The following is a 25,698-nucleotide window of genomic DNA, read 5'->3' as shown; positions in this document are numbered from 1 at the left end:
CATCAGATACCCCAATCTAACTTATACATAAGATACCATGAGTGAAGAGGATAAGGTGGCGAGTACCGACAGGGTTGCAGACGAGCCCAAAGTAGAGACTCATAAGAGAGAGCACGAAGAAGGCGATGTTCAAGAGAATAAGAGACCCAAGGTTGAGATTCCCGAAGGAATGTCCAAAAGTGCATGGAAAAAGCTTCAAAAACGAAAGAAATGGGAAGAAACCAAACCACAATATCTAGCTGAAAAACGAGAAAAGAGAAAGCTAGCAAGACAAAGACGGAAAGAGAGGGAACAGGAGGAAGAAGGAGAGCAAAATTACCATCAAATGAGAAAGTCCAAGAACCTCCCAACCGAGCAAAAAACTACCGGGATCAATTTCATTATGGACTGTGAATTTGACGACTTGATGAACGATAAGGAGATTGTATCTTTGAGCAGTCAAATAGCCCGTTGCTATAGTGCCAAAAGACATTGTCAATATGAAGTTGGGTTAGAAATCAGCAGTTTCAATAAAAATTTAAAAGAACGATTTGAAAAAGCAGTATCCCAATATAAATTATGGAAGGGATTACCGTTCAAAGAGAACGAAAAGCTCAGCGATATAATCGACCAAACCCAAAAGGATAAATACGTTTATTTAACTGCAGATACCAACGAAGTAATTGAACAATTGGAGCCCGATACTACTTACATTATAGGAGGGATCGTTGATAAAAACAGACATAAGAAGCTATGTGTTAACAAAGCCAAGGAACTAGGCTTGAAAGTGGGTAGATTACCCATCGATAAGTATATCAAGATGAATGGCCGACAAGTATTAGCCACCTCCCATGTTTACGAAATCGCTTGCAAATGGTTTGAAAACGATAAGGACTGGGGGAAAGCGTTCAACGAAGTGTTACCTCCCCGAAAGATCAAAGCCCACGGCACACTGGCCGAGCCCACTGAGCCGGCCACCGAGTCCTCTGTCGAACCAGAAGCTAATCAGCTGGCGTAGGCCCTCATGTATATAGAGTTGCAAAATGTATAGTCCGGGTGCACGGGTCTACAATTCCAAAAAAATTAATCCACAAACATCCGTACACCTATAATATATTGCTTACATAATCATCGACATTATTTTTCTCCCCTCTAAAATCAGAAGGCGACTGCGCCCCCCTTACGAATCAGACCCAGCTAATAAGGCATAAAGCAAGCTAAGCTGGCAACCTTAGAGTAGTATGGACACTTACTAAGTTCAGTGCGATTGTAGTACGGATATAGAGCGGTGTAAAGCTGTAGAAAAGAGCGTCGAGAAAACAAGGCCATTTTTTTGTTGTTTTTTTTTTCAATTTTGGTGGAATTTTCGTTGTTGTCGTTTTACTCTCAGATCAAAAAAAAATCACCTATCAACAGTTTCTCTTTCTTTCTACTTTCCCAACTTATAACTCTTGTAACAATTGTTTAACAAGTATAGCATCGTTCAGTTTGTATATTCTTGTTATTAACTAGGTACGTATCGTTAGTTTGAAAGAGAATGGTTTAGAATTGATCAAGTTCTTCGACGGAGTGATGATTTGCTTCCAGGGACGCTTTTTGACGGCGGCCAATTGATGGACGGTGGGCGGGAGTGATAGCAATCACCTACCCAGGTTCTATATCGCCTACCCAGGTTCTATATCGCCTACCCAGGTTCTATATCGCCTATCCAATTGCCTGAATGCCTACAGAATTTGCCTATCAGATTAACTATGGAATTGACCAATTGATCAATGGACGATGGATGCTTGCCGGTTGACCAAGGTTGACGGTGGCCAATGGGTGATGGATTGGCACTCAGTGGCCAGTCCAGTAATCGTGGTTACATCATCTACCCGTTATTTTGATTAATCTGAATTAAAAATAGATATCTATAGGCACGCTCACTTACATGGCTGTTGGTGTCCTTGGTGGCCGCACACGACGCATTTAAAGTTATCCTAGTATAACGATGTGGTTTAACTGTTGCTCCCTTGATTGTGCGCCTTGATAATACTTGAAATTGTTGATATTGATGCATCATTTAACCTGGTTTCGTGTACACGAAATGGGCCGCATGATCTTTGATACAACACGAATCACCGTTTCAATGATCAGACCGTGCACTGGAATCTGCCGTGGGCGCAAGCTACACTGAGTCTACTGTGTTTATTTTGGTTTCAAGAAGTGAACAACTGAAGGAAAAAAAAAACCGAAGGAAGGAAAAAAAATTGAAGGAAAAAAAAAAATCGAGTAGAAATTTGTCAAATTCACTTCGCTCGTCTCAATTTCACAATTGTCTTCGTATTCTTGTGCTTTTTTTTTTGTTGTTCTCCTTCGTTGCTTCTTTTAATAGGTTTGTTTCATACGTTCATCTCGTGTTCAAACCATTGAAACTCTCTTGAGAAATAGCTTGATCAATCTAAAGTCTTTTTTAGTTGGCTTTAATACTAACTTTTTTTTTTTCAATTAGTTGCATTTAGTCATTTTTTAATCCTTTCGTTGTTTTTTTTATTAATCTATTTTTTTTTTCTCGTTTAATCTTGATTTAATTCGTCTTGTTAATACTTTTTATTCATTTTTTTTCATATCCCTTTTTTCATTTCCATATAATTCATAATTCATAAAATGGTTCCTCCTCCAGCTGAAATTAGAAGAAAATTGGTTATAGTCGGTGATGGTGCTTGTGGTAAAACATGTTTATTGATTGTTTTTTCTAAAGGTACTTTCCCAGAAGTTTACGTTCCAACTGTTTTTGAAAACTACGTTGCCGATGTCGAAGTTGATGGTAGAAAAGTTGAATTGGCTTTATGGGATACTGCTGGTCAAGAAGATTATGATAGATTAAGACCATTATCTTATCCAGATTCAAATGTTATTTTAATTTGTTTCTCTGTTGATTCTCCAGATTCCTTGGATAACGTTTTAGAAAAATGGATTTCTGAAGTTTTACATTTCTGTCAAGGGGTTCCTATTATCTTGGTTGGTTGTAAATCAGATTTAAGAAATGACCCTGATACTATTGAACAATTAAGACAACAACAACAACAACCAGTTTCTTCTTCTGAAGGTCAAGCTGTTGCTACTAAGATCGGTACCCAATACTACTTGGAATGTTCTGCTAGAACCGGTGAAGGGGTTAAAGAAGTTTTTGAAGCCGCCACTAGAGCTTCTTTGAAAACTAAAGAAAAGAAGGAAAAGAAGAAGAAGTGTGTTGTTTTATAAGCAACCTTTTTTTTTATTAATGTTGAGTAGGTTTAATATATTTTATCTAAGTTTTTACTTATTTTTTTTTGTTGTTTTTAATATGTGTTTTTTTTTTTAACTATTTCTCTACTGTTTTTATCATATGTTGATTTGATTATTGATTAGATTCTATCGCTATACTTAATCCCCATAATACGAGCTGGCTCCCGGCTCTTGTTATGCTGCCTTTGATAATTTATTCATTTTGGTTTACTTCTCTTGCACCCATTTCAACCTCTTTATAACTTTCGAAGTTATCGTGTCTTTTATATAATCATTTATAAATATGTTTTTTTTTTCCCTCCCACTAGTTTGATTTCTGGACAAGGCAGGACTAGAAGCCAAATCAAATAAATTCATTTAAATACCTAAGCTGTAATCGATATGATCTTCTGACTATCTCTTTTGTAGGTGTGTACGGAGGTTGGGCCCGATGTGCGCACGTGACTTTCTCTTAGCCAATAAAATCCGGTGAAATTTTGATTTATACTCTGTTTTTTTTTGTGGGCAGAAAAAGAAGAGAAAATTTCTACAACCAAGTCGATACTCTTTAATATCCATATATAACTCGAATATGTTGGCCAGATGCATTAGAATAAGTAAGCCTAGCGGCATGCAACGTGCCGGTGTTTCCTTGCTCAATATCAGTAGAAATAAATCAGAATCAGTTACTGGATTAACTAGACCGGAATTAGAACAAAACCCAATTGCAGAACAAGCTCCAAATAGAGCAGAACCATGGTCCCAAACTCAAGAATCAAGAGCAGAAGTTATTGCTCGTCATCCACAAAGATTTATCCAGAAAGAATTGGAGTCCCAACCAAGACCTTATGCTGCCATTGACTTGATTGCTCAAGAACCAGTCAGATACTTAACCCACGAAGAAGGTAATGTGGCTGTTTGTGATGGTAATAGAGGTAATACTTTACAAGGTCATCCTAAAGTTTTCATTAACTTGGACCAACCAAAAGCTGCCACTTGTGTTTATTGTGGTTTGAGATACGCTAAAGAAGAACATAAAGATCTTATTGAAAATGGTCATCATCATTAAACCATTATTGCAAGTTGTTTCTTAGATTAAAATTATCATCCTTTGTACTAATAGCTTCTTTTCCTTCTTCTTTTTCGAATTTCACCCATCTATATTTATTCTTTAATGCATTTATCAATCCTTGATCTCTGATAATTTCGGAGTACGTTCGGACTTGCTCTCCGTCTATCTAAACCTTGTAGTTATACTCTTAAACCTTGTAGTTCTGATTCCTTCCTAAATAGCTGTAAACGAATACTGAAACTTCCCCGGATTAACGCAACTGGTGGATACGCCTCGGGCCTGAGGATACGTCAAACGAGTCAGCGGAAACGGCAGAAAAATCCATAGATAACGGAAAACCATTTTTTTTTTTTTGCACTCGGATATATATACTTGGGACTGCTTCTTTACCCTATTCTTTCTTCCAATGCTCTAAGGGTATAATGTCTCTGACTATGGTTACTGATACTGCTAATAGAAGTGACAGCAACTCGGATCAACAATCCCACGAAATATATAACCAATCTTCCCAGATCAATAATCGAACCAACGTTCAACGGTGGGTTGACTCGGTAAAATCAGTTGAGCCTACGGAAGTGGTGAAGGGTATTGGATACGGACTATGGTACTCCAAACACCACTTGATTCACTCTTATTTGGTAGTCCCGTTTGGCTTAATTATCCTTTTCACAATATTGTATGGACTCAATGTACTATTGGCAGACATTTTCAAAATCAAGTTTCCTGCTTCAGTCTTGGGAATGTTGATAAACTTGGTGGTCTTATGTATATTGAATATACTTAGTACCATGTCACCAAATCATTCTGAACAGAATTTCAAGAGCCGAGTCAGTAAATGGTCATCGTTTTTATTGACTAATTATTTGATGATTACCAAACCTTCAATGAATTTCACTTTGAAATGGATTAACGTATTCTTTATTCCTTCTTTTATCATATTACCTTTGAGTGATTCAATCACTTTCATCGAGTGTTTGAAAATAGCTGGGGTGTTCGTTGTGGGAGGTCTCATTTTGCTATGTATCGATGTTTATATGATTCTTGGGTTGAAATGGGTCTTGAACTACTTCAACGTTTATAAAGATGAACTGTTTAAGAAAAATGATGATACCAACTCTCGAGATGAACAAGAAGAAATGGAATTAAGAAGTATGAATAGCCCAACTCCAACAAATCCCGATATGGACCAAATCGGTACAAAGCAAAACGTCTTCACTTCCATGAGAGACGATATAACCACAATTGATATCCAGAGTTTAAGGTCAACTAAAACAGAGCCAGTTCAAAATAATTCAAGAATAAGAAGCTTATCGATCTCAGATAATCCTTTCAACACGCAAGAGAACTCAATCAACTTACAAGAACCTGAACAACTACACGTTCGAGACGGCGGGTATCATGATAACTCAAATGCCTTGTTCAAATCAAACACTAGCCCGGCACCTCCAGTTCAATCGCCATCTCCAGTTCCAAGAAACCAATCCCCCATTTCGTCTTCTTCTTCAGTTTCTTCAAATTCAAAGAACGAACCATCTCCGTTTGAAAATTTGTCCGATAATACTAAAAAAATCACCGTCTTCATTACAAAATACATCGACTGGATTCTTTTCATCACTTTATTCATAGTTTCATTGCCATTATACTATATCAAATCCATTCACACGTTTTTACCCTATCATCTAAGTATCACCATAATCTCTTATTATTTAGCATTACTTATCCCAATCAAATGGCCCAAATCAAGAAAGTTTGCCCATCCAATTTTGGTCCTGACTGCCGAAATCCTATTTGTTTGTTTTATCGGCTCTCTTATTTATCATAGTGGTAAACCAAAAGGTTTTCTCGACGATCTTAAGTACTACAAAACCGGTAAAACCTATATCAACTTATTCAGCGGTAAAGCATTACTTGATAACTCACAAGAAGTGAATCACAACGTGGTCGACCATACCGCTACTCCCCAATGGCCAGGTTGTGGAGATTTCCTTAGCTCCTTAATGGATATCTCTATTGTATCCTTGTCATTACCAATGTTTACCCATAGAAAAGACTTTACAAACAACTTTTGGGTGTTAATGCCTCCAATTCTTGTCTCAATAGCTTTGACCTTTTTCTGTTATCCAATCTTTTGCTACACCATAGGTATTGAATCCTTGAGATCAATCGGATTCATCGGTCGTCTGGTCACCCTAGCCTTGGGAACTCCCTTAATCAACGCTTTAGGTGGCTCGGTCTCGTTAATGGCAGTTTGTACCATTTTAAGTGGTATCTGCGGTGTTCTTATCGGCGATTCCATCTTCAATTTCTTAAGGGTCCCAACCAACGACTACGTCACTCGCGGAGTCACCCTTGGGATCAACTGCGGTGCTATTGCAACTGCTCATCTTCTCAACATTGATCCTCGTGCTGCCTCCATGAGTTCCTTAAGTTTCAGTATCTTTGGTACGGTCATGGTTATAATGGCCAGTATCGGAGCCATTCGCCTGCTCATCCAAAGCTGGGTCGGTATGTAACGTATACTCAATCAATGCTTCCTCAATAAAAGATCCTCGTAGTTCCACTTCTAGAAGATTCCTAATGGTTTGGCTGTTAAAATCATCATTGTACTGCATACGGTCTGGAACCTTCCAGAAAAGACTAACAAAACAAAAAAAAAAAACATCTATAGTATGTAGGAAGATTCTAGAAATAGAAAGGCTGCGAAAAATAAGAATCTTCTCGATACTGGGGATTTTGCCTTCACCGTCAGTTCCGCCATGTTGGTAAATTGTATAAAAGGACGAGAAGGAATACCTGAGTTGGGGAATTGTTAGATTATTTATCATCAATCAATAAATATCAATCAATAAATATCAATCAAGTAAATTATAATTAACAATGTTCGCAATCAACACTAACGCTGGTCCATTATACGATTTTAACTCATTCGCTAATTTCTTTAATGAATATCAAAGATATCAACAGCAACAACAAGAACAACAGAGACAACAACAGTTGGCGCAGTCAAGACCAAAGATAATCAAGAAGTTAGAAACTGAGGATAAGTATCAAATTCAAATTTTTAAAAGATACGGTAACTTTGATTCTTACGAAGTCAGAGTTTTGAAGAGTAGTTCTTTCAATTTTAACAACTTGATCAATTTGGTTATTGAGTCCAGAGAAGATGAGTTTAGAAAAGCATTCCAATTCAATCTTGAAGATATCGAGGTAGGTGAAATCGACTGGGAATACTTTGAAAACGACAATGTTTTGGTTTTGAATATTCCAAAGAAAATCAAATACTGTACTGATGACTTGACTGATGCTTTAGGATCTATTTTGTTTGGTTACGATCCAAGAACTTCATTCTCCACTCAAAGACAATTGAAACAACAAGAGGCCGAAAGAGCTGAACAAGAAATAAAGAGAGCTGCCGAAGAGAAAGCCAAAAGAGTTGCTGAAGAGAAAGCTAGAAGGGAAGCTGAACTTAAAGCTAGAAGGGAAGCTGAACTTAAAGCTAGAAGGGAAGCCGACTTAAAAGCTAGAAAAGAAGCTGAGTTAAAAGCTAGACAAGAAGCTGAATTAAAAGCTAGACAAGAAGCTGAGGAAAAGGCAAGAAGGGAAGCTGAACAACAAGCTAGAAGAGAAGCTCAAGAAAAGGCCAGACAAGAGGCTGAAAAAGCTAGACAAACTAGACAAGAAGCCGAAAAGAAAGCAGAACAAGCAGCTCCAAGAGAAGAAGAATATGCCAGAGCCATCAGACAACAACAGGAATTCATTAGTCAATTATTTGGTGCCCATCCTCTTTTCCAACAGCTCAGTCCATTCTTCGAACAGGCCATACCAAAAGCCGAACCAAATTCAAATGTCGAGTCGAATTCAACTCCATCCAAGAATGAAAAACCTGAAGTCACCAAAGTCGATTCCGGCAATCAAGAAGAAACAATAAAACCAACCAGCTACGAATCAGATGAAGAATCCATCAGTTCTGAACCCGAAACCGAAGCATCTACTCCTGAAACAAAGCCAAATGTTAAGGTCTTAAAATCCGCTGAAAAGGACTCAAGTCTTTCTCCTTTGCATAAACATCCTTCAATCGAAGAAGTTGAAGATGAGGAATTCGTCATGTTTAGAAAAAAATTCGGTCAATAATTATTATTACTCTCTATATATTTAATGCCTTTATGATTAATATATGATATTATAGTAACTCTTAAAGCTTGTAGTTATTGGTGGTCCGTACACCTTAGCAAAGTTGCTTTAATTTTCTAGCAAGAGAAAAAAAAGGTCCAAAAAAAAATCTCCAGATTTTTCAAATATAAAAGGACCTACGATTATACTTTACTTTTTAACTTTTAAAGACAAGAAACAATGTCCAAGTCAATTGCCATATTTGGAGGCAGTGGGTTTCTTGGTCGAAAGATCTGTGAAGTTGGTATAGGACTTGGTTATCAGGTCACCTCATTTTCCAGATCGGGGAAACCTCCAAGTATCAATGAAGCATGGGTGGATAAAGTTGAATGGGTCCACGGTGATATATTCAAGCCAGAATCATATAAAGAGAAATTGAAGGGGAAATCGGCCGTTGTTCACTCTATAGGACTTATTTTGGAAAATCAGGGCTATAAAAAATCTATGAATTCGAATTTTAATTTCTTAAGTGATTTACAAAATCTTGCTAGCTCTTTAAAGGGCCCCAACCCGATGAAGAAGGATCGTTTAAATACCTATGAAGCCATCCAGCGTGATTCTGCAGTGATTTTGGCTGATGCATATTTGGAGCAACAAAAGGAAGATCCAACGTTTGTCTATATATCGGCAGATCAAAAGATTCCAATCATTCCCGAAGGATACATTAATACTAAGAGAGAGGCTGAATTTGAATTATCTTGTAAAAAAGACTTGAGGTCTATTTTTATGAGGCCTGGTGTCTTATATAATGAGTCTGACCCCCCCTTGAATAACCGCAGAATTTTCACTCAATTCGTTGGCTTGGGTTATGACATCAAGAATACATTGTTGGGAAATAACATAGACTTCATAAATCAATTAGTTAGACCTCCATGTTCTACTGAGCAAGTCGCTACAAAGATTTTTGCTAAAATAGAGGATAAGAATGCTAGTGGTGTTGTTCTTTTAGATGAAATTAGAAAATAGCTTGATGTTTCTACAAATGTATGAAATGAATTAATGTATTATGTATATGATAAATGTAGATTCAAACACCAACCGACTGTAATGGTTCGGTTTTCTCGAGTCGACTTTTCATTTCCAGTAACCAACTAACGTCTATGTCTTCAATATTTAAATTTTTAGGGATGATTATCTCATCCCGGGAAATAATAATGGAGTTGGCTTCCTCCAGATAAACAACGCTGCTTTCAATAGATTCATTACCAGAAGCTACTTTGGATGGAGGAGCTGGTGTTGGTTCTACTGGCTTCAGTTCAGCCTCCTTTGGTTTGCCAACATCGTTGGGAGTCCACCAATAGGTTGGATAGGATCTAATGACATTTCCTGTAAGACATGCAACCACTATAATTAGAAGAGAAGATATGATTTGTAATGGTAAGTACCACCAACTCATTTTCCGAATCTCTTCGTCAATACTCGGTAATAAAGCTGAAGCACCGGCTGGCGGATGGACGCAATTCAAAATAGACATTGCTACTGATGATATACCAACACTTAAAGCTCCGCTAGCCCAATAATGCTCCCTACCTCCATGACTAAGTGAAAATAGTTTCTGAACGCAAATTCCAAGCAAGGATGATACGAAATGCCCAATAAGAATATTCCGGGGTTGGGCCAATGGTGCCGTTATACTATTGAAGCAAAGAATAGCTGTTGCACCATAACTAGCAATTATAATAGGAGCACTATGGTCGGTGAATACAGTATGATGTATACCCAATCCTTCGAGTAATGCTATTCCGCAGAATGATGCTACCAATATCTCTAACCAAATTAAATAATCGTCTTTCGGAGTTGCCTTGTGATTTCCTAAAAATCGAGCAATCGGGGCTGGGAGTTTGCCAGTAAGGTTGGGTAAAACATACCGGTTCGTAAGTTTGTCAATCGTAAACTTGAACACCATCTTAATAATCAATAAGAATCATCTCTAAGGATTGTGGGGGGGATTGGCTAGGTTTTATACAAATAGTTCTCTCGGTGGAAAAAAAAAAACAGAAATTGTCAGAATAAAAATAGCGGGCAAGTTTTAGCTGCGAACTTAAACCAGAGTCAGACGGGAATTGAGTCAAACTCCGTCATGACTTCAAGTATGAATTTATAATTGATAGAGGGCTTACTAATTATCATGATAGGTTTTAATTCATATATTTATATACATAAAGTAAAAGAAAAAATAAAGGAAATTGTTTGTTCAAATAATGAATGGAATTTTGAAGCACGGATAAGTAATCTGTATACTAATGAACACAGATAAGAAGACATCTATAATGAAGGTACTTTGAAATTGGAAAGGTTTCGTTCTTAAATATATGAATTTATGCGTTCCTGATTAATTCTAAATTTTTTTTTTGTTTTATAATATAAAATGCACCGAAGGTTAATCAAACACCATAGTCAAAAACACTTAGAAACTGCTGACTGCGTCTAAAGAGATACTTTCTTATTTCATCACAAATAAACACAATACTTGTTAAAAGGATCAAATGAGCCAAATCACTTAAATAAAGAGCTTCTGTTTGGAAAATATCTTGAAAGAAAGGAACGTAAATTGCACATAATTGACCAATTAATGAACCGATAACTGCAAAATTGAACATTTGGTTTTTCAAACCAATTTTGAAAATAGATTTAGAATAATGACGACAACCAAGAGCATTGAACATATCGAATAAAACGAAACAAGTGAAAGTCATAGTAGTATCTCTAGCGGTGATTTCATTATCTTTCATTTCTTTAACGAAAATATAAATGGTACCCAAGATAATGATGAAAGCGCTTTGTAAAACACGTTTTATCAATTGATTTGTTAAAATTTTATCATTTCTTTTTCTAGGAGGTTTATTCATTACTTCATGATCAACTGGTTCAACTCCTAAAGATTGAGCTGGTGGGCCATCCATTAGAATATTGATCCATAAAATTTGCATAGCATTTAAAGGATTTGGTAAACCAAATAAAGTAGATAAAGCAATTAAAGATAAGGCAGCAATCGAAGTTGATAATTGGAAAGTAATAAAATTTTGAATATTGAAAAAAATACCTTTACCTTCTTCAATAGCATTTAAAATTGTTGAAAAATCATCATCAGTTAAAACCATATCAGAAGCTTCTTTAGCAACGTCAGTACCATTTTTACCCATAGCAATACCAATGTCAGCCAATTTTAAAGCAGGAGCATCATTGACACCATCACCAGTCATAGCAACGATATCACCTCTTCTTTGTAAAGCTTTAACAATGGTAACCTTATGTTCTGGAGTAGTTCTAGCAAAAACAGAAACATTATGAATGGCAGCACTCAAACTTTCTTCGGTTAAAGTATCTAATTGATCACCAGTCATTATTGAATCATTATTTAAAACTGGCATACCAATTTGTTTAGCAATATTGATTGCAGTAGTTGGAGAATCACCAGTAATCATAATGACATGAACACCACCTTTCATTAATAAAGCAATTGATTTACTAACATTTGGTCTTGGAGGATCTTTCATACCAATCAACCCGCAAAAAATTAAATTAGAAGGATCAGGAATAACATCGTCATCACTATGTTTTTCTGAATGATTATATAATTGATTATTTCTAGCAAAACATAAAACTCTTAAACCTTCTTCAGCTAAACCATTTGATTTGGAATGAATTTGTCGGCGAATTTCATCATTTAAAGGTTTTACATTACCATGTTCATCATAATAATCGGTACACATATTAACAATCTTTTCAGTAGCACCTTTAACAAAAGTTTCTGGTTTATTAATATCACCGGAGTGAACACAAACAGCCATAAATTTACGAATTGAAGAAAAAGGTAATTCATAAATACGTTCTTTGGTACCTCTAATATCATCTAAACCAAAATGATTTAAAACTTCGACCAAAGCAATATCTGAAGGATTACCAACAAATTTTTCATTATCATTAGAATATTTTGAATTATTACAGATATTACCAGTTTCAAAGATACGTTTCATATTGGTAGTTAATTGATCGTGTAAAGAATTATCGTTTAATTTATCAACGATTAAAAATGGAGTATTGAACAGACCTTTGAAATCAAAAGACCATAATTTAGTAACCGTCATATGATTTTGAGTTAAAGTACCAGTTTTATCAGAACAAATAACGTTGACACTACCCAAAGTTTCAACACTAGGTAATCTTTTAACAATTGCTTTATGTTTAGCCATTCTTAAAACACCCAATGCTAGAGTGACCGTCACGATAATTGGTAAACCTTCAGGAATAGCAGCAACGGCTAAAGAAACTGAAATTTGAAACATTTCCAACCACGGTCTACCTTGAATTATACCTAATAAGCAAATTACACCAATTATGACAAAACTGAAAGTAGATAATTCTTTACCTAATTTATCCATTGCGTGTTGCAAAGGAGTTTTTGGTTTTTCGATACTTGACATCATTTCGAAAACCACCCCAAATTCTGTTTTATGACCGGTTGAAACAACAATACCTGAACCATGACCATCACGAACTAAAGTCCCCATGAAACCAATTGAACTTCTTGAAGTGATGGGTAATTCTGGATTAAATTCACTCAGATTACTAAGAGAAGAAGAGCCGGAACCAGAATATGGACTACCTTCTTTTTGACTACCGACAGCATGAGAATATTTTTTAACTGGTCTATTTTCACCAGTTAAATTAGATTCATCAATTGATAAATGAACAGCTTCAGTTAAGCGAACATCGGCCGGAATACGATCACCTTGGTTAAAATGAACCAAATCCCCAGGGACTAAAGTAGAAGCAAGAACAGTGGAGGTATTACCATTTCTAGTCAAGTTAGCTTCAGCAGGCACCAATTTATTGAGAGCGGCTAAAGATTGTTCAGAACGGTATTCTTGAACAAACCCAACCGTCACCACAATTGTAATTGCTAAGGTAATCGAGATGGCATCATCGACATTTCCCATCCAAAAACTAATAATGGCTGAAGCAATAAGTAAAAGAATAAGAGGATCTTGGTAAAAAGAAGAGAAAAACTTCAATATGATATTTTCATTTTCTTCGCCCGATAATTCATTTATACCATGAAGAGATCTTCGAGTGAGAACATCTTGATTATTGGATAATCCCAACTTTATATCGGTTTGTAAATCTTGAGCGGTTTCAAGAATCGAGTATTGAGAGTAACGTAAAGAGGCAGAGTTACCAGAAGCATTAGTATTGGGTCCATTGGGGTTTAGAGTATTTGAAACCATGCTACTTGCAGCAGCAGAAATCTTAGATAATTCAAAAGGATTTTCACTCATTCTATGATATTTTTTTTTTTTTTTTCGTTCTCTTTTTTCGTTGATTCAATGCAAAGTAATGTTGACAGCGTAAGCAAAAATTGATGTAAAGATAAGACTCAAGATAAACAGATAAACAGGTAGAATGATAAACAAAAAAAATGATTGAAAATGGATCGTTAGCAACAACACACTAGGGTAATGATAATTTTTCAAAGAGCCAAAAAAGAAAAAAAAAAAAAGTAATAAATAAATGAATTAAAAATGAATGAATAAAAGTAACAACGTAACAAACAGACTTCAAAACGTAATGGACATTAAACAATTAGATAGATAGATATTGATGAAACTATCTGCTCTGGATTAATTAATCATAAACTGGGCGGCGGCGGCTCCAACTGAAAAAGATAAATAGACGTGTTTGCTTCAAAAGACTCAGTCACAAACCAAATAAGCTTCGATAGTAGCGTGGTTTGATGGAGATGACAAACTATGGGCTCAGTCTCTCGACAAGGATGGCAATGATGGGTTCCTCTGGTCTTGATACGCTGAAAGGGTGGGAATTGATAAACTAATCAATCGTTCAGAGATGAGCGGGTAGCGCTTTTTTTTCGGTGGACTTGAAAGCTTTTTTTGGTGTAAAGGAACGGCACCAAAAACAAAAAAAAAAAATCTTACAGAAAAATCGTAGAAAATGTGTTATCTTCGCGGGTCGTGCGCGGAGCCGGGGTTTTTGTTTGTTTTTGTTTTACAGGTTGGAGCCGTTGGCTGTGTTTACAGGTTGGCATTTGCAATTATCGTTTGCATTACGGGGATGGGCTATGAAAGAAGTGGTTGGAGATGGTGACAAAAGGACGAAAGGACTAGTTGGAGATGGTGACAAAAGCAGCCTTGGAGAGCCTGTTCATGACGGCCAACCCTTCTTGGGTTTCCTCGATGCCCTCGACTAGAATGAGAGACACCCCTAGTTCGTCGACTTCTCGTAACATTGCAAAGAGGTTTCTTGAGATGTCTGCCCCCTTAGTTCCTAGGTTTTTGGTGACAGTGATTTGGGCGAGGCCCGGGTCTTGCGAAGGGTCTGCAAAGTGCTTCAGTCTTAGTAATGCAATGGGCCCCGAGGGATGGTGTTCTTGTAGGTAGTGTTTGATTGCGTCGAGGCCGTTGCCGCAACCGTTGAATAGCACGACGTTGGCACTGGGACTATAGTGTTTGTATTTCATTCCTGGGGTTTTCACTTGTTCAGAGTCTCCAGCGGTTTTTTTCCCGACTTTGACCCGGCCCCAATTCTGTGGATCACAAGTTTGGATTTCTTCCAAGCTGACTCCTCCTGGTCTTAGTAACATTGGCGGCGACACCAAGCCGTCGACTACGGTGCTTTCCACCCCGACGTCACAGCTGCCCCCATCTAGAATGTAGGGGATTTTCCCTTGTAAATCATGGTAGACGTGACTGGCCAAAGTTGGGCTGGGTCTGGTTGATGCATTGGCAGAGGGTGCTGCTAGTGGGATGTCGCTGATTGCAATAAGGGCTCTCGCAACTGGGTGACTTGGCATTCGGACTGCAAAAGTAGATTGTCCTGCGGTAACGTATTTGGAAATTGCTTCATTTTCCACTGGTAATAGTAAGGTTAAGGGTCCGGGCCAGTATTTCGATATTAACTTTTCATATATTTCCGGAACGCTTTGATTGGGCCCCAATAACTTTCTTTTCAATTGGTCCAATGAGGATACATGTATGATTAATGGGTTATCTGCTGGTCTATTTTTGGCTGCATAGATTGATTTGACCGACTCGTCCTTGAGGGCTGACCCGCCTAACCCGTAAACGGTCTCTGTGGGGAACCCAACAACGTTGTTGGTACTTTGGAGCTCTTTGGCTGCTATTTCCAAGTTCTTTCGGGTCATTTCATCATTTATGATTGGAGTACTGGCCTCCTTTGGGAATACGATCGAGTCGAGCTTGACTGGAAGAATCTCGGTCTTGAATCTGGTCCCACTCATCTTTCGGATACTGCTATACTGGTTTGTCAATCTTGGGACTCTGGACAATATCCTATACATAAATATGACTCTTTATCTTGTTATAATTTTTTTTTTTTTTTTTTTTCACTTCTTCACTTTTTTTTGTTGATGCTCATCTTGCCGCAATTATATACGATAAATACTGCAAAGACTCTATTGCAAAGACTCTATTGCAAAGACTNTGCAAAGACTCTATTGCAAAGACTCTATTGCAAAGACTACTGCAAAGACTCCACTGCAAAGACTCTACTGCAAAGACTCTAATACTCTAACTAGTGTATTTTATTACTATCTATTAAAAAACAACATTTTCAGTGACAATTTTCTTTTCGTCATCGTCCAACATCTCGTAAAATGTTTGGAAATGACCCAAGTTCTTCGATAAACATTCTTTGAAAAACAGAATTAAAATATTCTTTAAATCCTCATCGGCATTTAATCCTTCTTCTTCTTCTTCGTCAACGTATGACTTCAATTTTTCGTAGTTTGGAACCCCGATGTCGTCCATATCTTCCCAGCCTTCGTCGTCGTCTCCTTCATTACCATCCAATGGTAAGTAGTCATCAGCATCTGGTTGCTGACATTGGAAATTTAATTCGCTAACAAATAATTTTAATATTTTCAATGCAGCAGGAATCTTGGTATATTCATCTGGCATCGAACGAGCCATTGACCTGGTTCTGATCACGTCTCCTTGGTATGGAATTATATCACCATTAACAATCATCGACTCTATCCGTTCATCACCTAAGCTAAATAGCTTACCGAGAGCCAAAGTATTGGCTTTAATTAATTCATAACCTCTGGTAATTTCAAATGAATTGAACCAGATTGGTAAAATTAATTCCAATCCGTTTTGAGTGATATGATCTTTAGTTAAAACAACATTATTGAATAAGAAATTAACTAAATCTTGTGGTGATGAACTGTTTAAGACAATTTTACAAAATACCAAAATAAGATTTTCAATAGTTATCACTTCTTTGGCTATGATCAATCTTTTCACAGTAGCTTCTAATAATTGAGACTGGAAATTTTCACTCAAATATGATTGAAATTTTTCAAGAATTGATAAAACAATCGATCCACTATTTAAAGCGGCACTGTCACTTAACTCTGGTGATAAAAATTTAGAAGTAATCATTAATAATAAATCAATTCCCAGTTTCCCAGTTTCTGAATCATTGTAATCAATAAAATGTCTCAGGGCTTTTTGTAATAGATTATTAAAAACCTCCCCACTATTTTGTAAGATTTGATCATCAGTAGTTGATAAAATCAAATTCTTCAAAATAGGGAATGTATATAAAAAGACTTCACTTGGAAACTCTTCACCTGGTGCTGATCCAATTATTACGCTGAGTAAGTCCAATGACAAATCTAATTCTGGGACATAATCTAAAGATGTTTTTTGAAGAGAATTATTAATAACATTGAAAATAAATGGTAAGGATTTTTCACAAACTCGAACATAATATGATGATTCAATGCCTTGGAGTAATGCAGTCAAACATTCATTTGAATCAATCGATAATTGAACGTTAGATGGATCTTTAAACGAAACTTTAAATATAATATCAATTACATCAACGTTATCATTTAAAGTTAATTGAGATGCAAATTTTTCATCTAGTTTAATAGCAACAATGATTGCTTCTAATAAGATTGGTAAACTATCGTCTTCACCATCCTCTATTAATGATAAAATAATATTAAAAATTGATATTTGAATGGAATTCTTATCATTATTGGAAATTAATTGTTTCAAATCACCTATATTATTATAGTAGGTAATACTGATAAGGGCACTTACTTTTGCTAAATTATATAATTCATTAGTGTTGCCGATTAAAGATGAGGCAATTTGAATCATTTCACCAAGTGCTTTGATTCCAAAATCAGAAAATGAAAGTTTAGATTCAAATTTTTCTAAAAATCTAGGTAAAACTAAAAATGCTCTACCAATGGTTAATGGATGATTATTATTTAAAGCAATTGTGGTTAAGTTTTTGAACAACTCTACTAATGGAATATCTTGTCCAATACTTTCGCTCTCTTCATTCATGAATAAAGATTCTAATAAAAATAAGTTTGTTTCTTTCAATTGCCACGCAGTAGCATTATTATTCATATCATAATATTGCTTTAAAACAACTTTGAAAATATAACTTGAGTCGTCATTATTTAACTCAGTTAAGAATTCACTAACACATTCACGAACACTGATGCTACCAATTGAAATTCCGCTGACGTCGGTAACATATGAATTGAAGTCGGCTTCGTATTCATCAATTACTGACACTGGCAATACAGAAACCTTGGCTAAGTTATTGATGTATTGATTCAATGAATCTTCCGGTAAAATAGTAGTCAACTTGATGGTATGTAAGAGTGCACTCAATGTTGGGAATAATGATTCAAGAACCCTGGATAAAATGGTATCATTGGATAATGTAGAATTAGAATTATCATTATAATAAATTTCATAGTAAGTATTAGACAAAAATTCAAAGTCTTTTAATAATAAATAAAGAATAGACTCTTTATTAGCACCACTTATCTTCTTATTAAAGTTATTGAAATAAATTCCAAATACATCATAGATATAGGTACGTAAATTGATTTCTTGTTCTAAAACTTTTGTAGGTATTGGAGTTTGGGTAATAGACATTGAATTCTCTAAAAGATGAAGAAATAACGGGATACTGGTTGTGATATGGTCATGAACATTTCTGAGTCTTTCTGGCACATTGAAAGCTTCGGGGCTTTGTAAAGTATTGAAAACACTTTTATAAAATTTAAGAGTACTTGATTTGATATCGGAGTTCAATGATTCCTGGCTCAAAATTTGAATTATATGATTGATCAATTGGGTTCCAACACCACCGTCCCAAAATTGCTCTTCAGTGATAAGATCATCGAAAAGTTCGTTTAATACCGATAACCCCCCAATCATAGACCATTCATCATTATATCTAGTCGTCAGCTCATACAAGTCTTTCAACAAATTAGGCCATTCATCTGGGTAGTCTGCAGCTGCAATCTGGGTGATCACGTAAGCACTTCCAGCCCTGATCTTTGATTCTGGTGAAGAGGTAGCTAATTGAATCAATTTATCTCTAATGACTTGTTTCAACTCTTGGCTTATAGGAGGACCAACAAACGATTCAAATCCAAGGCTCCAGAACTTTGGGACAAATCTTTTCAAATGCAAAAGACACGATTGTTTGATATCAGTAGGCAATTGGTCATTGCATGCCAGCTCAATTAAAATATAAGAAGACTGGGTTGGATCTTGACGACTAACTTGGGTGAAATCAAGCTCAGCTTGAGTTCTAACGTTGTTATCACTGCTGTTTTGATCCAGCACCAACTTTAAAAACTTCTCGAATTCCTCGTTCATCATACGAATTCAAGTATGTAACAGCTTATTGCCAATGACAAGTGGACAAGAAGTGAAAAACTCTTCGTGTACGACGCTTCTCCAGATGACGGGAGGGAAAAAAAAACGAAAAAATTAATGTGATCTTCACGCGTTATAAAAATCAAACTACTATTTACTCCCTTATCAACAAGTAATATTTCATCAAATAAGACTGGGGTTGAAGATATGTTTTCGTTTTTTGAAAAGAAGTATGCTGCTTTAGAAGAAGTCAATCAGCCCATTGCGCCTGAGCAGTTGGCCGTTTTGAAAAACCAGCTTGATTCCGAGAAACCAGGGGCCACTCCACAATCACAATTCAATTATGCCTGGGGATTACTTAAATCAGTGCTGCGTCATGATCAGGAAGCTGGTGTTAAGATCTTAACTCACTTATACCACAGCGTTCCATCTATGGAGAGAGAATCATTGTATTATTTGGCGTTGGGGTCTTTCAAAATTGGCGAATATGCAAAAGCCAGAAGCTATACCAACAAGCTTTTGGGTAAGGAACCCGAGAACACCCAATTCAAGGCATTATCTCTGGCTATTGAAGATAAAATCACTCAAGACGGTGTTATTGGAATCGGGGTAGCTGGAGGAATACTAGCACTTGGGGTTGGTTTGATTGGTGCATTGGCTAGAAAAAAACGTTAGGTATCCGATATTCCTATCCGACAACGACTAATGATCTTTAATTACTCTTTTATTTTAATGATATCCAATCCTATATAATGAATAAAGCTATTCCTCCTGATGTGCGTGCTGATGTAGTTTTTCTTTTCATCAATTATTTTTTTTTTTTTTTCTTGATTTTAGTTTGATCATAATTCTTCTTATCAATTAAGCATGCAAGATGACAGTATCAAGGATAAGGCACTTGCAAATAGAGTCAGTCGACTGATTGTCGACGCATTCAACAATCTTTCTGTAAAGTCCGGGAAACCAGGCGTAAGAAGTAATGGGGTTAAAGAATGGACAGTTCTTGCAGGCATCGCTATGATCGAAATAGATGAAACTGCAAATTACAAAGTTTCTCCTATTTGTTTTGCAACAGGAGTTAAAGCTTTACCAGATAAGGTAAGACAGTATTCCCAGGGAAGTATGGTTCATGACATGCATGCAGAAATATTGACATTACGGTTATTCAATTGGTACTTATTGAAAGAAATGAGTCTTTTGATTGAAAATGACCAGTACAGTTCCCAGATCATTGAAAAATGTGAGGATGAAGCCAAATTCAGTCTTAGGGAGAATATCGAGTTAGCTCTTTATATTTCGGAGCCGCCTTGTGGAGATGCTTCAATGACTTATATTGCCGATGAGAGAGAACCCTGGCAAGAGACCAAGCCAGAAAAGAGACGTAAAGTAGACAATGAAGGAACCGTATTGAGAGGAAGAGCCAATTTCGATCAATTGGGAAAGGTACGAACTAAACCAGGAAGAGCTGACAGTTTGATCTCTTTAAGTAAATCGTGCTCCGATAAACTATGCATGAAACAATTGATTGGGATAAACAATTGCTTTACAAGTTACTTTATGAAAGATCCTATATTTATTGATTACTTGGTTTTGCCTCAAAGTAAAGCGTGTGAACGTGATTTGACCAGATGTTTCTATGATAGATTTCAATCCAAAGACCATTCAGTCAAGTATATGAAACATATACGGTGTGATGACGATGGTTTTGAGTTTCAAAAGCCCGAAACTTGTCTGTCTAAAGTTGTACCATCACAATTATCGCTTTTACGTGTCATACCTAATGGCAACACTCAAGTATTGAATAACGGAGTGAAAAATGGTAGTTTTATCAAGGGCAAGCCGCCAAAACCTACCGGACAAAGTTTCATTTGCAATGAGCAGTTTTATTTAATTGCAAAAACAATTGCTAATTTAGGTAGCTTTCACTATTCTTCATGGAAACTACAAAACCATCAACGAGAATCCTTAAAGGAACACGGAAGATCTGTTCTCAAATACTGGCCAAGAACATCTATTGATGACTTCCAAGTATGAAAACTTGTAATGAATTATAAATATATATGTATATATAGGAATTTAGAATTAAAAAAAAAAAAAAAAGAAAAAATAAAGGTATAGAAGGTCTATGGTTTTAATCAGATTCAGATGCAGATCCTTCGTCATCATCCCCTTGTTCAGCAGCAAGTATTTCATCATCGGGGATTTCCATTGAAATGGCATACTCGGCACTTTCTAATAAGTCTTTCAATTTCTGATTATCTTTATTGACATAATCAACTGGTTTCAAATTATGTTTATCTTTGATTCTAGGATCGGATCCCGCATCAAGTAAGTTATCAATAACAAAATAGCCGTGGTCAGGTTCATCAATGGTATATTTCACTGCTAAATGTAATGGAGTATCACCCTCTCTATTAATTGGATCTATTTCTACCCCTTCTATATCCAACACTATATCTATGAATTCCCAATTTCCCAATTGGGTGGCTAAATGCAATGGAGAATTCAGAGTAATCACTTCTGATGTAGTATTGATCAAATTAGCTAATTTTTCTTGATCATTATTTAATTCGGATTTGATTTGTAGTAAAAGTTCAGTATTGTTTCTTCTTGCAGCTTCCAAAAGTTGTTCGGGATACGATGCTCCTTCGATATGGTTTTCTTGGGTCATTTGCGTCCGTTAATTCTCGTTCCAATACCGTTCTCCTGATCCAGATATCGACTGAACTCTAATCGTGAAATACTTGTGTTTCATCAACTTTTGATCTAACTTAGAACTGCCACCTTTTGCGAATACTCCGTGAAATGTGGAGGGGGCACGGATTTTTGTCTGCAACTTGTTCTTCAACGCTTATTAGAAGCCACGCAAGCTACCTACTTCACCTCAATGGAAGTAGAATAACTGGACTTGATGATTGGCTGGATATATCAGTATCGACTGTTCGTAGATTAGCTTTCTAGTTGGTTATTGTAGTCAATTCGTTGTCTCCTGCACAGCTCTACTTGGTGTTTGGGTGTGTTTTTTTCTTCCCAACAGCTATTGCTCGATAGCAATGTATTACGGTAAATTTATCGAAACTACTTGTTTCTCTTGATCTCTTCAACAACTTAGTATAAAACTGAAGAAAAATGGTTAAACCAATTATTGCTCCATCAATTCTTGCATCTGATTTCGCCCATTTGGGTTGCAATTGTCATAAAATGTATGATTCCGGTGCTGACTGGTTGCACATTGACGTTATGGATGGACATTTTGTTCCAAACATTTCATTGGGACCTCCAATTATCACTAGTTTGAGAAAAGAGATTCCTCGTGAAGAAGGTAAACCAACTTTTTTCGATTGTCATATGATGGTTTCTGAGCCAGAAAAATGGGTACCAGAAATTGCTAAAGCCGGAGGAGATCAATATACTTTCCATTACGAATCTACTAAAGATCCAGTAGCTTTAGTTAAATTAATCAAGGATCATGGTTTAAAAGCTGCATGTGCCATTAAACCAGGTACAGATGTTGGTGTTTTATATCCATTGGCTGAAAGTTTAGATATGGCTTTAGTTATGACTGTCGAACCAGGTTTCGGTGGACAAAAATTTATGAAGGATATGATGCCTAAAGTCGAGGATTTAAGATCAAAATACCCTCAGTTGAATATTCAAGTTGATGGTGGTTTAGGTGAGGCTACAATTGATGATGCTGCAAATGCCGGGGCTAACGTTATTGTTGCTGGTACTTCTTGTTTCACTGCTCCTGATCCATCCAAACTTATTAGTTTATTAAGGTCTAAAGTTGAAGATAGTTTGGCTTCAAAAGGTGTCTTGGATAAATAATCATATATAGGTTGATTTGTGGGGTTATAGTTTATGTAGATAGATGGTTACATAGTTTTGATTTTCTAAAAAATGATATTTATTGTTAAAATAATAGAAGAGAAACTAAAATAAGTGATTTTAAATCACTCTAGCTAATATACACGGTGTAATAAGAGATCTTTTTAAGTGGTTAAAAAGCTTGAACACCTAAAGTAGTACCTTCACCTTCAGTATTGACTTTGAATGATGCACTTGAGGCATCTTCAACAACAGCCCATAAAGCTTGTTTAACCTTATCTAACTGACTTTGTTCCTTTTGTTTCTTTTCTTCTTCTGCTCTTGAAGTTTCATCAATATCCATACCTTCTTCTTGTTTAGCTAATACATCAATACTTAATTGTTCATTTCTTTTATTGATATATTTTTGGTTTCTTGAAAGTTTTTTGGCTCTCTTATTGGATAAGGATGTACTACTTAACACAGTTCCTGGATTACCACCATTATATAATGCGACTGCTTTAGATTCAGTAGGAGTTGGAGCACTACTGGTATTATAACGAGATGTAGATGATCTGGTTGGGGCAGCTTTTCTGGCACGAGCAACCCTCTTTTTACCAATGGAGTTGTTGTGGCTAGCACGGTATAACTTATCTTTTGGTCTATTTATACTGTTTCTTGAAGGCATCTTGGTTTTTCGTTATAAGAAAGAATTAATTGATAAAGATTCATCTCATCGGCTTAACTTTTTTAATGAGATAAAAAAAAAAAAAAAATTTCTCAATTTTTCCCACCCGTACCTCCCAAAATAAATTGTAAAAAAGAAATATACAATCAGTCACTTAACTAAGGATTTTAATCACCAGTAGCCCTTTTGATATCATTTCGTTCATAGAATGATATGTTATCAAGTGGTATCGTTTTTGAACCAGCAAATTTTGAAAGTTTGTAATTTGATGAAGAGGAAAAACTTGCATCCAATAAACTTTGGGTGCAAATAATCTAACAATATTTATAATAGTAGAAAAGATCAATTGCAGGAAATTGCTTCAGTGTACTTCATTAACTACTGAACTGAAGTTTCATTAGAAAATCACCGTTCAAAATGGTTTATAAGATAGAGACCAGTCAAATATGAAAGTCGCTTTCAAATGATAAAGAAGCATTAGTACGATGGTTGGGACAAGTACCAAGTTAGAGAAAGGACTACGTCATAGTTAATTAATGAGTTTGAATTTTTTTGTTTTTTAAAAAATGGGTTTGTAAACTTTGAGTTGCAAAAAAATCACCGTATCAAAAAGATTATAAGTACCCCGATCTCTCTTTAGTAGCCTTTTCCCTAGAGATATCTTGGTAGAAGCTGCTTCTTAATACGCTCGATTGAAATCAAAGTAAAGATGATTTATACTCTTACGTCTGTAACCAATGAAAACATTGCCCCGGAAGGCTCTAACTCGAACCAACCGGGAGCGAAAGAGCCAAAGATTGTCAATAGTTCTTTCAGCATCCAAGATGATGACGATTTGCCGAAACCAGTTTTCACTAGTGAGTTGGATGGTAAAGCGTTCAACGACTATGAGTTGTTTCGTGAAGATTATGAAAGCAAAATTGAACTGGTGATTGAATCGGGAGCTTGGTGGAAGTTTGCTGCTGCTGGTACAGCTCCTCAAGCTAAAGATATGTTTCGGCCGACTAATGAAAAGCAGTGTTCCTATTTATTTCATAAATGGTTTGGAGAACCAGCAATGGGCCTATTCGCTTTTGCCGATTATGATATTTTACCAAGAATGAGATATTTACAAGACGGTTTCGAAGGAGCACCTTTTTTGATTTATTCATTGAGGTATAAAGAAGGGTCGGTATTTGTTGATGTCAAGGGCCCAGCTTTCACCGAGTTTTTTTCAAATAAAAAAATTCGTTCAAATTCTTTAGAATTCCAGTCAATAATTAAAGGTATCTACAAATATTTCATCGGTTTCAAGACTACCCGTGGCATTATAAGTAATTGGGCAACTACCCTTTTTTTGGAAATCGATGAAACAAAGCTCGACGAGTTGCTCAAATCAAATAGTATCCCTGGGGATGCTGTTATTCCATTTCGTTATAAAGTAATAAACTTGGATGACGAAGACTTGAATACTAAAAAATGCTTGGTTGCATGGATATATCATGCATTTTCAGATGTGGCGGAAGCCAGTAGAAAGAAAGAACAGAAAGTTTTCGAGAAATTTCACAAACTTGTTGAAAAAGAGAGATGTTGAATTGGGCTTTTGAATCTTTTTGGTGTTCTATTGTTGGAGTTATTGAAATTTTTTTTTGAGATAAATGTAGTAAATGTTGCAAAATTTTGTAAAAAAAGCTGCGAAATTTATAATTCTTAATTTTTTATTTTTATTCTCGTTAAGTAAATGTTCCTTTCAAACTAGTGATTGTAGTGGTTGTAGACAGCGACTTGTTACTAATATTAATCTGCTTCTCCTGAAAAACAGGAAACCAATCTTGCACTCTCGTGGAATGAAATTGTGTTTAACAATCAGACAGCAGGGCTGTTGATTTCCGTTCCGCTTCATACCAGATCAAAAAAGAAATAACTTTAAGAAAAGATACGCTTGAACATTCATTCTTTGCGGTATATTTTTGTCATTAGATATACCCTGTATAAACAAATATTCACGCACGAGTGGACCTAAAAGAATGATTTTCTGTAAGTAAGGCAAGAGCTACTTCATTCGAAAGTATATG

At 36.1% G+C, this 25,698-nt stretch overlaps 16 protein-coding genes across 16 annotated transcripts; 10 read left to right on the top strand and 6 right to left on the bottom strand.

Moving 5' to 3' along the window:
* Nucleotides 1-48: 48 nt before the first annotated feature.
* Nucleotides 49-1,127, top strand: HYPBUDRAFT_153530 (tRNA (guanine(9)-N(1))-methyltransferase). Its single transcript, XM_020221595.1, has one exon. It carries the CDS (start codon nt 383-385, stop codon nt 995-997), a length of 615 nt encoding a protein of 204 aa, XP_020075023.1. The 5' UTR covers nt 49-382; the 3' UTR covers nt 998-1,127.
* A 1,417-nt stretch (nt 1,128-2,544) lies between these two features.
* RHO1 (Rho family GTPase) lies at nt 2,545-3,222 on the top strand (the record flags this gene model as incomplete). Its single annotated transcript, XM_020219802.1, has 1 exon — nt 2,545-3,222. Exon 1 carries the CDS (start codon nt 2,626-2,628, stop codon nt 3,220-3,222), a length of 597 nt encoding a protein of 198 aa, XP_020075022.1. The 5' UTR covers nt 2,545-2,625.
* A 634-nt stretch (nt 3,223-3,856) lies between these two features.
* Nucleotides 3,857-4,294, top strand: HYPBUDRAFT_111878 (uncharacterized protein; the record flags this gene model as incomplete). Its single annotated transcript, XM_020218862.1, has 1 exon — nt 3,857-4,294. One exon carries the CDS (start codon nt 3,857-3,859, stop codon nt 4,292-4,294), a length of 438 nt encoding a protein of 145 aa, XP_020075021.1.
* Nucleotides 4,295-4,719: 425 nt separating this feature from the next.
* Nucleotides 4,720-6,810, top strand: HYPBUDRAFT_158000 (uncharacterized protein; the record flags this gene model as incomplete). The annotated part of the gene is made up of 3 exons (XM_020222336.1): nt 4,720-4,756; nt 4,859-5,633; nt 5,772-6,810. The coding sequence occupies 3 exons, from the start codon at nt 4,720-4,722 to the stop codon at nt 6,808-6,810; spliced, it is 1,851 nt and encodes a 616-aa protein (XP_020075020.1).
* Nucleotides 6,811-7,174: 364 nt separating this feature from the next.
* HYPBUDRAFT_149737 (uncharacterized protein) lies at nt 7,175-8,428 on the top strand (the record flags this gene model as incomplete). The annotated part of the gene is made up of 1 exon (XM_020220227.1): nt 7,175-8,428. One exon carries the CDS (start codon nt 7,175-7,177, stop codon nt 8,426-8,428), a length of 1,254 nt encoding a protein of 417 aa, XP_020075019.1.
* A 67-nt stretch (nt 8,429-8,495) lies between these two features.
* On the top strand, nt 8,496-9,435 carry HYPBUDRAFT_153528 (ubiquinone biosynthesis protein; the record flags this gene model as incomplete). The annotated part of the gene is made up of 1 exon (XM_020221594.1): nt 8,496-9,435. The coding sequence occupies exon 1, from the start codon at nt 8,648-8,650 to the stop codon at nt 9,431-9,433; it is 786 nt and encodes a 261-aa protein (XP_020075018.1). The 5' UTR covers nt 8,496-8,647.
* Nucleotides 9,436-9,475: 40 nt separating this feature from the next.
* On the bottom strand, nt 9,476-10,555 carry HYPBUDRAFT_153527 (uncharacterized protein). The gene has a single exon (XM_020221593.1). It carries the CDS (start codon nt 10,371-10,373, stop codon nt 9,495-9,497), a length of 879 nt encoding a protein of 292 aa, XP_020075017.1. The 5' UTR covers nt 10,374-10,555; the 3' UTR covers nt 9,476-9,494.
* Nucleotides 10,556-10,851: 296 nt separating this feature from the next.
* On the bottom strand, nt 10,852-13,771 carry PMR1 (Ca(2+)/Mn(2+)-transporting P-type ATPase; the record flags this gene model as incomplete). Its single annotated transcript, XM_020222586.1, has 1 exon — nt 10,852-13,771. The coding sequence occupies exon 1, from the start codon at nt 13,744-13,746 to the stop codon at nt 10,852-10,854; it is 2,895 nt and encodes a 964-aa protein (XP_020075016.1). The 5' UTR covers nt 13,747-13,771.
* Nucleotides 13,772-14,441: 670 nt separating this feature from the next.
* HYPBUDRAFT_153526 (threonylcarbamoyladenylate synthase) lies at nt 14,442-15,804 on the bottom strand. Its single transcript, XM_020221592.1, has one exon. The coding sequence runs from the start codon at nt 15,723-15,725 to the stop codon at nt 14,589-14,591; it is 1,137 nt and encodes a 378-aa protein (XP_020075015.1). The 5' UTR covers nt 15,726-15,804; the 3' UTR covers nt 14,442-14,588.
* Nucleotides 15,805-16,023: 219 nt separating this feature from the next.
* On the bottom strand, nt 16,024-19,222 carry HYPBUDRAFT_141944 (uncharacterized protein). The gene has a single exon (XM_020219801.1). It carries the CDS (start codon nt 19,150-19,152, stop codon nt 16,042-16,044), a length of 3,111 nt encoding a protein of 1,036 aa, XP_020075014.1. The 5' UTR covers nt 19,153-19,222; the 3' UTR covers nt 16,024-16,041.
* HYPBUDRAFT_12551 (uncharacterized protein) lies at nt 19,184-19,884 on the top strand (the record flags this gene model as incomplete). The annotated part of the gene is made up of 2 exons (XM_020219338.1): nt 19,184-19,201; nt 19,342-19,884. 2 exons carry the CDS (start codon nt 19,184-19,186, stop codon nt 19,822-19,824), a joined length of 501 nt encoding a protein of 166 aa, XP_020075013.1. The 3' UTR covers nt 19,825-19,884.
* A 132-nt stretch (nt 19,885-20,016) lies between these two features.
* HYPBUDRAFT_242588 (tRNA-specific adenosine deaminase) lies at nt 20,017-21,232 on the top strand (the record flags this gene model as incomplete). Its single annotated transcript, XM_020223298.1, has 1 exon — nt 20,017-21,232. One exon carries the CDS (start codon nt 20,017-20,019, stop codon nt 21,181-21,183), a length of 1,167 nt encoding a protein of 388 aa, XP_020075012.1. The 3' UTR covers nt 21,184-21,232.
* Nucleotides 21,150-22,239, bottom strand: HYPBUDRAFT_153525 (uncharacterized protein). Its single transcript, XM_020221591.1, has one exon. It carries the CDS (start codon nt 21,818-21,820, stop codon nt 21,281-21,283), a length of 540 nt encoding a protein of 179 aa, XP_020075011.1. The 5' UTR covers nt 21,821-22,239; the 3' UTR covers nt 21,150-21,280.
* A 39-nt stretch (nt 22,240-22,278) lies between these two features.
* On the top strand, nt 22,279-22,977 carry HYPBUDRAFT_157991 (ribulose-phosphate 3-epimerase; the record flags this gene model as incomplete). Its single annotated transcript, XM_020222335.1, has 1 exon — nt 22,279-22,977. One exon carries the CDS (start codon nt 22,279-22,281, stop codon nt 22,975-22,977), a length of 699 nt encoding a protein of 232 aa, XP_020075010.1.
* Nucleotides 22,978-23,149: 172 nt separating this feature from the next.
* On the bottom strand, nt 23,150-23,644 carry HYPBUDRAFT_149727 (uncharacterized protein; the record flags this gene model as incomplete). Its single annotated transcript, XM_020220226.1, has 1 exon — nt 23,150-23,644. One exon carries the CDS (start codon nt 23,642-23,644, stop codon nt 23,150-23,152), a length of 495 nt encoding a protein of 164 aa, XP_020075009.1.
* A 554-nt stretch (nt 23,645-24,198) lies between these two features.
* Nucleotides 24,199-25,272, top strand: HYPBUDRAFT_153522 (uncharacterized protein). The gene has a single exon (XM_020221590.1). It carries the CDS (start codon nt 24,354-24,356, stop codon nt 25,215-25,217), a length of 864 nt encoding a protein of 287 aa, XP_020075008.1. The 5' UTR covers nt 24,199-24,353; the 3' UTR covers nt 25,218-25,272.
* Nucleotides 25,273-25,698: the final 426 nt, after the last annotated feature.

Source organism: Hyphopichia burtonii, assembly GCF_001661395.1.
Source record: "Hyphopichia burtonii NRRL Y-1933 unplaced genomic scaffold HYPBUscaffold_6, whole genome shotgun sequence".
Lineage (NCBI taxonomy): Eukaryota > Fungi > Ascomycota > Pichiomycetes > Serinales > Debaryomycetaceae > Hyphopichia > Hyphopichia burtonii.
The sequence above is the reverse complement of the archived record's forward strand: the minus strand, read 5'-3'. Positions and strand labels throughout refer to the sequence as shown.